The sequence below is a fragment of the Psammomys obesus genome, unplaced genomic scaffold, assembly GCF_907164565.1.
Source record: "Psammomys obesus unplaced genomic scaffold, mPsaObe1.curated_primary_1811, whole genome shotgun sequence".
Classification (NCBI taxonomy): Eukaryota; Metazoa; Chordata; class Mammalia; order Rodentia; family Muridae; genus Psammomys; species Psammomys obesus.
This window is the reverse complement of record NW_026596256.1, coordinates 13,508,602-13,519,108: the sequence shown is the minus strand read 5'-3', so window position 1 is coordinate 13,519,108 and position 10,507 is coordinate 13,508,602. Positions and strand designations below refer to the sequence as shown.

The 10,507-nt window shown below is 43.4% G+C and overlaps 1 protein-coding gene across 1 annotated transcript in view; it reads right to left on the bottom strand.

Annotated features, from left to right (window-relative positions):
- Nucleotides 1–10,507, bottom strand: part of LOC129668694 (voltage-gated potassium channel subunit beta-1) — a 54,397-nt gene that overhangs the window by 13,969 nt on the left and 29,921 nt on the right. The window contains exons 3-5 of the mRNA XM_055596769.1: nucleotides 6,722–6,807; nucleotides 5,945–6,065; nucleotides 4,748–4,842 (exon numbers count right to left, since the gene is read on the bottom strand). Of these exons, the coding sequence (XP_055452744.1) occupies nucleotides 4,748–4,842; nucleotides 5,945–6,065; nucleotides 6,722–6,807 (302 nt within the window). The remainder of the gene's footprint in view (nucleotides 1–4,747; nucleotides 4,843–5,944; nucleotides 6,066–6,721; nucleotides 6,808–10,507) is intronic.

Here is a 10,507-nt window from a genome sequence, read left to right as displayed (position 1 = left end):
TGCGCGTGTGTGCGCATGCGCGTGTGTGCGCATGCGCGTGTGTGCGCATGCGCGTGTGTGTGATATACACTTACACTAAACACATTGAAAGACTTCCAGAAGCAACCAGGATGGCCTGGAGAGATGCTCGGTGGATACCCTGCTTGCTGCACAAGGCTGAAGACCTGCGTTCGGATCCCCAGCACCCGTGCAAAGCTGAGAATGATAATGTGCGCCTGTAATTCCAGCACGTCTACTTCGAAAAGGGTGGAGAGACAGAGTTGCAGAAAGTTGGGGTCCAGCAGCGAGCAACCAAAAAGAGAACCTTTCTTACAAGGTGGAAGGTGAAGACTGACGTCTGAGATCGTCTTCTGACTGCCATATACGCAGTGTGTGGTGTGTGTGCCCACACGTGCACGCATATACATGCACTTACGGAACCTCCCTCTTCTGACTCTTAATGCTGTCAGAGTCGCTGTTGGCTTAATCAGTGGTCTATATAGGGAATTAGGGTTTTAAAAACTAACAGTGTTTATATTGCTTTCCTAATTTAAAAAAGTGGGGTGTTTTTTGTTTTTTTTTTTTTTAAGAAACAGCTTTAACTTCTTTTCAGATGGGAAATATTAACAGTGGGAAGAGGTGAAGTCTAATTAAAATGTTAAGTATGAACATGATCCCATGTTTTGTAAGAAGGTTGGTGTGAAATGGCTGCCACTCTGGGTGGCACAGTGCTGTGGGTTCTGCTCCTCCATAACGTATCCCTTCACGTGCACATCGCTGTGGAAATCTGAGATAGTCCCTGTGTCCCCAGTGACCAGCACAGAGTAGACGGTAATATTTGCCAAAGTACTAGTTAAGATTTGTTTGATCCATCCATCCACTATTTATTGAATCGTGTGCTTGGCACCATGGTGGCTTAGAGAGCTTTAGTTTCTTAGAAACATCCATAACCCTTATATAGCACCTTAAGAGTTTTGTAGCTGAATGGCCTTCCTGTTTCAATGATTTCCTCGCAAGCCATGTATGTAGTACCTTCTTTTTATCCAACAAAGTAGGATATAGCTGAGCTGATCAAAGTATTTTCCTCATTTGGCTACTGTTGTTGGTCTCACAGGTTGGACATTGCCTAACTTTGGCCATTCTTTTCTGGTCTGAAGCTAGTAAAGATCTTGTTTCTTCTAGGATACATTCTCTTAATGATATAGGCTCGTAGCTTTCAGTTTTCCTGCTCCCAGATTCATTGGCAAGATTCATGTAGTGGAAGAAAATGACATATTCATATTAGAGATAATTAATAATGTTCAAGTCCATGGACAGATCACTACTGAGCCCAGGCCCCATTCCATCCTCAAGGATTGGCTTTGTGGCAGTAGAGTTCTTAAAATAAAGTTCATGTTGAGGTCTGTCACTAGCAGCCAGAGAACCTCAAACCTCTGGATGAAGTGTTGGTAGAATAAAGTGCGTATAACCCAATAGCTCTGTTGTGCCACAAGCTTTGTTCTTGAACCACAGGAGAATGAAAACACTTCTGGGGGGCAAGGAGAGTACAGTGCATTTGGGGGGAAAATGAAATAACGGGGTAGCAGGGACAAGAATGGAAAAGTAGACGACTTAGATTCCAAGAAGATTTGGGATTTATCCTATAAGCAGTAACAAGTCATGAAAACATTTAAAAATGGGTTATGATACAGTCTTTTAGAAAGATAATTAATCACAAAATTGTTGAGAAGAGGGGTCAGAAAATGAAAGAAGCTGAGTGGGGTGGCCTGGAGGATTTGGGGCCTTGCTAGGCAGGGTGAAGATAAAGAGGATGAAATCTGAGGTAAAACTGTGACATCTGACCAGGATGGCTGCGTCTTGGACAGAGGCAAAATTGCTGATCCTACGGAGGGCTAAGTTTGACAGAAGGGTATGTGAAAGGAGATTCTCTAATGCTTGACAGAGAGTCACGGGACAACTACTAGACTGGAAGACAAGGTTTGCTTTTCAGCAGTGCAGTCAGAGCTGATGGCATGGAATCAGAATTCTCTGTTAGAGTGATGGGGCCAGCCGGAAGAGGCTGCCCAGAAAATTCCCTGGCTAATCTTGCTTACTGCAAGAGCCCTGGAGAGTCGTTAAAAAAAAAAAACAAAAAACTGACTCCTCAATTATAGTTCAATACAGCAGACACAAATATTAGCATTTCATTGCTATAATGACAGTGCTATATGAACCATTTGGTGGGCTGTATTAAAAGTTGTCAATGTATCAGTCTCCTGTCCTGTCCTTAATTTTTCTATTAGCACCATAATTTGGTACAGAGGGTGCCCAGTGATTTGCTTCTTTTGTTTTTATTTTTCACTTTGGTAGTTCTGCTTGAGTAGCTTTCCCAAGAACAGACATGTTGCTCTGAAAACACTTGGCTGACAGTGCAGAGCCTGGAGGGTTCGTGGCCGCCTGCAGCCCAGTACTGTACAAATAGAACCTTTCACTCACTGGGTGGGGCTCTAAATGTTTACGTTAACGTTGCGGTAGTGCCTCACTTGATTGGCTTGGCGAAAACCAACCAGACACTCGCCCAGCTACTTTTGGGCTTAGCGCAGTCAAACATGTTGTATGTTCTCCCCACCCCCTGTCTACTTCTGTTAGTGCGTTTGTGGAAGTTTCCCATCTGCCTGTGAGGTGTGAGCCTTTTATCAAATAGTGATGGAGGCTCCACAGTCATACTGACCAGAAACAGCACAACTACTCCTTCCCTCAAAAGACCTGGGTGTGAAAGGAAACAGATGTCCTTGGGGAAAGATAATTCACTGACAGCAGGAGGCCTGGGTTCTCTTGTCAGCTTTATCTGTTTGGAGTTTATGGTCTTAATGTTGCTTAATGTCCCCGAGCTTCGTTTCTGCATCCGCCAGAAGCCTGCCTCTTACAGGATTACTCTGAGAACAAATAGCCTACATATGTGAAGTGATTTGAATATTTTGGAAAGCCCATGAAAGAACATACAGATGGTCTCCAGCTTATAATTGTTTGATTTAGGATTTTCTTACTGATAGGCAAAAAGTGTATCCATACAACCTCTCTTTTTCACTTTCAATCTGTTCAATAAATTACATGAGATAGTCAACTCTTTAATATAAAAGGAATTTTGTTAGGTTATTTGGCTTTTTTTTTTTTTTTTTGCTTTGTTTTGTTTTCAAGATAAAGTTAGGCTAAGCTATGATATTCAGCAGGTTAGCCATATTAAATGCAGTTTTGAAGGACACTTTGAGTTTATCTTGTGTTTATCTGGGCATTACACTGTCATAAGTAGAGGAGTGTCTATATAGAAGTTTATCTTAACCATAACTGATTGCAAGCCATCTGTGCCCATTTCTCATTGTGAGGATAAAAGGAAGTAAGAGATAATTTGTAGCTCACTTCTTGGCAAATAGTAGTGCTCAGTAAAGGCACAATTCTCAATGTTTTCTTTTCCTTCATGCCTTCTTGCCTTCTTCCTTTTTCATATCCTTGCCTAAGATGCCTTATGTTTTCTTCATGGACTTGTTTAGAGTTTGTTCTGAATGACCTTCAATTTTCAGGAACAGGATCTCATTAAATATTCTGAGATAACTGTGCTTTGGGATAATTAAAAAATGAGAACACTGTCATGTCAGCACGCTTTGGGGGATATTTATATCTTGTGATTTTAGAGAACAAACAAGCTAAAGGCTCAACTCGTATAGGCAAAAAGGACAGTAAAAACCTAGAGTTTTGAGAAGGTTCTAGCTAGGGAAATGTTGGTGGTTCAACATGTCTGTGTTGTGTCCTTGCCTCCCCCTCTCCCTCCCATCGCCTAGAATCTCAGCTACACTGGTAAAGATCTGGGCTTGGCTTGGGCTCTTCTGCTGGTTCAGTGCTAATGGAGGCTGGGTCGGGCATATGCCTCCTCTTAAGGTGACTTTGGCTTGTCTGAATTTTTTAAGATTCCTGTATTATTTCTCTCTTGACGTTACAGAGTAATTTGTGATTCCAATGTTGTTACACATTCTCTCAAGCTTTTAAAACATAGTCATCTTGTTGTTAATAGGAAAGATGTTTGTTGTGCTTCCCAGTAAGTTAACCATCAGGAAGGGGCCTACGGTGGGACTAGGCAATGAGGAGAAGCTAGTTGAGATATATGATACGATTGAGCAGAAATGCCATTAAGAAAACCATTACTTTGTGTAAGACATATTGATTCAAACACACGCACAAACAAACAGAAGATCCACTGGACAGAGTGGGGGCTGGTGATGATGTATTCAGCATCTGTCTCCCCAGGCCTTCTTGCTTTACACTGTCCTCAAATGCAGTAGGAAATGTAAGCCAACCCCAAGCTATATCCAGGTCTAGCTGTTTACCTCAAATGGATTAAGTCCTTATGTCTTAAGTTTTGTTTTCTAAAGAAGAGGAAAACTAAATCCTCTTATACAGAAAAGGGATTTAAAATTTTGTTATTTCTAGACAAGGAATGAAATGCTTCCTTTAACAGAAGAATAAGAAAGAATGTAAGAATGTAGGGATTTTAGTCCACAAGTCAACCAGGTCATTGGACACTTTCCTTTCAGTTCTTTGTGCAGGCAGATTCTGAAGGGCTGACTGATGCCTCGCCAGCAGCAGAGACCAGGGCAGGGCTGAGAGGGCCCTGCCAGAGGTCATGGCTGGGCAAGGCCTCAGTGTGTTTGAGATGGGTAGCTCTGGGTTGCTGCTCTGCTCCTTCTAATCCATAGCCTTCCCTCCCTCAGGAACTTCTAGAAGTGGAGGAAAATACCTTCAGTGAAGCTCTAGAACTTTCTGGCACCCCATTTCCATATTTTCCTGAAATAATTCCACAGGCAAGCGGAGACCACGTCATTGCACCGACCCCTATTGGGGGAAAACAACAGCAGAAACAAACCATCAGGAAATTGCTTGTGTCAAGAGGGACCAAAAGTCTGGGTGTGTTTAGAGAGCTCTGTCAGTTCTAGGGGAAAGCTGGCCAGATAAATGAGTTAATGCCTCCATCCATGTTTCCATTACAACTCGGGACTTACAAATTGTGCCTCATTACTTTATAAACCAATTAAACGTGTACTGTCTGTTCCTGGGAGTGAGCCATATAAGCAAACCTGAAAATATGGCTTATTCATGGTCTTTTCATGGCCACAATTCATAGACCAAGAGATAAGAGCTTCTGCCTGCAAAGAGAGCCAGTGCTTCACTTATCCACCCAGTGCCTGACAGCACCTGGCGCAAGGCAGGGGCACAGCCTGCTACCCAGCAAATGCCTGGCACAGGATCAGAACAGCATTGGCTATTGTTGAATTTGGATTGCTTTTAATCCAGCATTTCCCTATTACTTTTTAAGCAAAAAGTAATATCTGGACCTTGCTTTGGCATATACGCCTGAAAATGTGGCTTGTTGGTGTTTGTAATATCCAACATTCTTGTGTTTATCTTGTCTGCATCTCTCCCCCCACCCCCAGGCACTACTTCCACACACACAAACAAATTGTACGTGCCTTGTTGCTGTTTTTGGATTGCTCCTGTCTTACCCAGTCCTGGGGACAGCATGAGAGACAGATGAGGTATCTATATGTTTGTAAAAGGCTACTCAGTCTACTCACAGATGCATGTTTAGGTTAGAGCAAGCACCTATACAAACCAAGTTCGTCCTCTGGATCCTGGCTGTGTCTGTGCAGATCACTTTATCCACCAGATCCTCTTTGTGTGAGCAGTTTTTTCTTTCTTTCTTTTTTTTTTTTTGAACGGCTGCTGAGTGCATTACAGTTAATATACAGCTCTATGATTGTCATCACAGTAGCTTGTAGACTGAATATGGACCCACTTGATTCAGCCACAGTCCCTGAGATGCATAGTTCTTGTAACCTCTGTATTAGTTAGGGACATCTGGGAAAGCATTTTCCTATTCCCCCCATCATTGATCCTCAAATTGTGAAGAATGATCAGATGTGATCCTGAAGATTACCTATTTTATGGTAGAGCTCTGGCAGCTGGACCTCCACCTTCTCTCTCTGGAAAAGATGGTACTCAGCTTGTTCGCAGACAGGTGGGATCATGTTGAACTGCCGTGCCACGGAGTAGGCTTCCTAGGGCAGAAGAGGTTGCAGCTGAGTTTATACTGATAGGCATTGGAGCTTCACTGCGATTCATTTCCATTGGGGAATCTGCATTTCAGTGGATTAAGTATGACACAAGGAAATAAGCCAAAGAAAAACAAAATTATGGCCGTAAATATCACCAAGAGAGGTGCCAAATGTGAGAAATTCTTATTCTTTGGGAGCATTAGAGTAAGTAAAGTCTGGAGAAATCAGTCAGGGTTTGAATTATGTACTATTATAAAGAAGATGTTTGAGCATGGTTAGGTTCTTAAATAAAAACTCAGATAAAAGTGATCTGTAAGTGGCATGGTATACCAAGCCACAGAATAGCTTCTAATAAGCTTATTGTCAGAAAGGTAGAATACTCTTCACATACCTCATTAGCTCTGAAATTCTCTCTGCCCTTTTGCCAGCAAAGGACATGCTAAAGCGTGATTCCTACCAGAGACCTGGCCCCCTGTGTTTGTTCCAAACTGCAGGGCTCCAGCCCTGAGACCCATTTCCTTAACGATAGAGCTGATCCTGGAATTCCAGTGCCATGGTCTTGTGAGAAAAGTCTGCAGAAGAGGTTGCCACTCAAACATGGCATTTAGAGAATAACAATAAGGTGCTCAGCAGCCGGTAAACACCGGAAGTCAACTCACCATGATCTCCATTGCGCTCCACCTCGAGGTGCCCCAGTACATCGCCATGCCTTGGTTGATAACGTGTGTCATGGCTCGGACAATTTCTGCGGAAGCCCAAAGAGTGTTCTGTGAGCTCACCCACTTTACAGAATTGTTTTTCCCTCCTCCCTCCAAAATTTAGAAGTTTACTGTAATTATTTGGTTAATGTAATTAGTCTGAACCCTGATAACAACATTTCATTCACTAACAGTGAGGCTTGACAGCACTTTTAGGTAAATTGACACTTCATTTTTAGTTTGCAACTATATTAGACAGTATTAAAAACATAGCAACCACCACAGGGTCTTTCTTTACTTGTATTGCTCATGGCCCTTGATCTGTTAAATGAAACTGAGTATCTTGTTCACACAGCGAGAAGGGAGGGAGAGCATTTGTTTTGACTGTAGAATGTAGGGTCATAGAGGATGAACGGCCTGTCTCTTCTCTATGGTGGATTTGCAGAGCTGTTCCTTTCCCTCAATAGCCGTTTAATAGAGATGACTCAATAGCTCTGTCGAGCAGGAAGATAAACATATAAAATGCTGAACAAACAGCTGAAGCCACAGGGGCTCAGAGCCCGCTTTGACACACCCTGTCCTCGACTGCTTTGAACCAGACTTTGTTCTGAGACACCCTTATAATTGATTTCACCCGGGCCTGCTGGTGGGCCCACCCAGTTCATGCTTTCACGTTTTCCAGCTTCACATCGTATTTCCCGATCAGGAAGACTAATCCTCCCCCGCCCCCCCGTAGGGTGGAGCTAGGCTAATCCTCTTGGCACCAGCCAGATGAGATACAGAACTGGGAGGCTTGAAGAGCTTCACGTTCAAGCTAGCAAGATCCTCAGACGGATTCCAACAAAGCAAGTGAACTGCACTCCTGGGATGCCAGATCACTGGACGTGGTTAAAGGGTCAAGGTCATGGAGTTCTTTATGTCCCAGTAATACCCGCAGATTAAATGTCCTTCAGAATAGAATCCTTGCTTTGGATCAAACTGGGGTAGATACATTCTTTTCTCTTTTTTATTTTCCCCTCTCTCTTCCCTGCCTCTTCCATCTCTTTTTTTTATTCTTTGTTGTTCTTTGAAACAGAGTGTCACTGTATAGCCTTGACTAGCCTTGAGTTCACCTATGTAGACCAGGCTGCCCTTGAATTTACAGCAATCTCCCAGTCTCTGCCCCCTGAGTGCTGTGATTACAGATGTATGCTGCTTGCTATACCTGGCATGGGGTAGATGTACTCTTGTTTGTATCTGAGTTGATAGGAGGCAGGATTTGGGTCGAGAAAGTCAAGGTTAGGGTCTTAGCATCTTTGTGGTTTGGCTTACATGTGTTATTTTAAGGTTTTTGTGGTTGGTTTATTTTGAAGATATAGGGAATGCTTTTATTCACTATCGTCTGACAAAGAATTTGGTTTATTAGTTAAACACTTTTCCTTGTGGTCAGTCTTATCACAGCATTTAACTTATAAGGTTTATTTATCCCTTTTTAAATATATGTGAAAAATATTGTAAGAAAACTTTCCCTCTCTTTTTAAAGAGTGTAAAATGGAGATAATAAAGGCTTCTGAAATTTGAAGCCATTTAAAATATTGTTTTATTTTTGCATATTTGCCATAGATTAGCCACCTCCATCTTTGCAACAAGTGCCTTCCTGTTCGTATCCTGTTTCTTCCAGAGCTGGGAGCTCATCTAGTCAGTATGTTCATCAGGCACCTGTTGTTCTGGGAGCTGGACATGCTGAGGTGTGCCAGACCTGTTGGTAACACTGAGGAGGGTCACAGAGGGCGAGCTGAACTGGAAGAGTCTGTTCTCTGCAGACGGTGAAAAAGACAGGTGGCCTGGCCATGTGAAGTTACTGAAGCCTTGACCAGAGCAGCTGTGGTGCAGGGAAGTTGTGAGTCTTCTAAGACTCATCATTTACTCGTTGAACACACTCGGTATAATGATATGTGTCATGAACCGTGCTGAGTTCTGGATTCATCTGTTAATGAAACAAAATTCCCAGACTTGGGGAGTTTAGGATTGGATGACAAAGATGGAGAAATAAAGAAGTGATAATAAAATACAAAGTGTTACAGAAAAATATAAGGCGGTCCAGAGAGGAAATGAAAGGGAGGATCTATCGAGTTAGGGCTAGGAGTGTCTCACTCGGGAGTTATGTTGAAGCATTAAAATGAGCTAATCATATGATGCACAGGAGAATATCATTCTAGGATGATGGAATAGCTTGTTCAGGGCCCTGAAAGTAAGACAGATTTCAGCGAATTACAGTGATTGCAGTGAAGCTAGGTAACAGAAACCCATCAAGGAAGGACAGGAGTTTGAGGTAAAGTTGCCAGAGGGTAACAAACCAGACTGTATGTTACTAGAAGTTGAATGGGGTTGTTACCATTTTTAGGCAAAGAAATGAGAGAGACATCCTGCCATTGAAGCTTGCATCTCAGAATGCCATCCCTCCTGATGCTGTGCAGAATCAGTGGAAGAGGAAGCCCTGGAGTACAGGCCTCCAGGAAGATTGTCATTTTGCAAGAGTGACCTGGAAGAGGGTTTTGATAATTAAGACAGACTGATGTGGGCAGGAAGGAATCAAAGCCTTCTTCCAGATACCTGGCTGTTTACAGGGTCAGGGGTAGGGGTAAGGGTAAGGGTAGCTAGGGAATGGTAGGGAACCTTTGGATGTGAGGAACATAGAGATGCTGTGGGTGGCACCGGAGGGGATGTCCAGTTGATGTGGCTGAATACCTGAGATAACGAATGTCCCCTCCTGGACACTGGTATGTTAGGGAGTGCTGCCTACTGCTAAGCCAGAGTGGTGGAAGTGAGAAGTGAAAAAGAGAAGAGGTTTTTATTGCTAGCATGAGGTCACAGAAAGGACTCTGTTCAGTCAGATGATTGACCATGAGCCAGAAGGGAGGGACATTTTAGAGCCAAGAACAAAGGGTGCTTCAAGAAGGAGGCCCACAGATTGGAACCCCCAATGTCAGAGGCTGCAGACTATGTCTGCTAGATACACACACACACACACACACACACACACACACACACACACACATACACATGCACGCACGCATACACACCAGTGGCTGCAGACCATGATGAAAGCCATTTTAGTGTCATTGTGAAGGATCAGGGTAAGGCTGGAGTGATGGAATGAAGAATGAAGGGCAGGCAGGTTTGGAGACAATTTGTACAAATTCAACAGGTTTTCAAAGGAATGAAAGCACAGAGAACAGTAATTCAAGGGATGCTGAGGGGGAGTTTTAGGTAAAGATGGGGAGGTGAGAGAAGGTCTGGGTACCATTGGGAATGAGCTAGAATAAGGGAATCACTGTTAAAACCCACTTTGAGACTGGGACGGGAGGAGAGAGGACACTGTGGTGAGAGGGAGGAGAGAGGTGCTTGAGGGGAGGGACACCTGCCAAGAACAGGGACAGGCTGGGTCTGTGGAACTCAGCGGGAGGCAGGGTCTTGTTTGATGATGTCCTCTCAGTGGACTGTGACACACGGAGGGGGGGTGAAAGAGGAGAGGCAGAGTGTGCAGGCCTTTACTTGCTGGCCACACCTCTCTGTTGTGTGTGGCTCTGAAGAGAAGACAGGGAGGAATGGGGAAGAAGGTACCAGGAATTCTTGTCTGTGGAGGAGGCCCAGCATCCAAGGTAGAACTTGTAGGAGAATTGAAGAGGTAGGAACTAAATTTAAATTAAGTTCTTATAGCATCTATCTATCTATCTATCTATCTATCTATCTATCTATCTATCTATC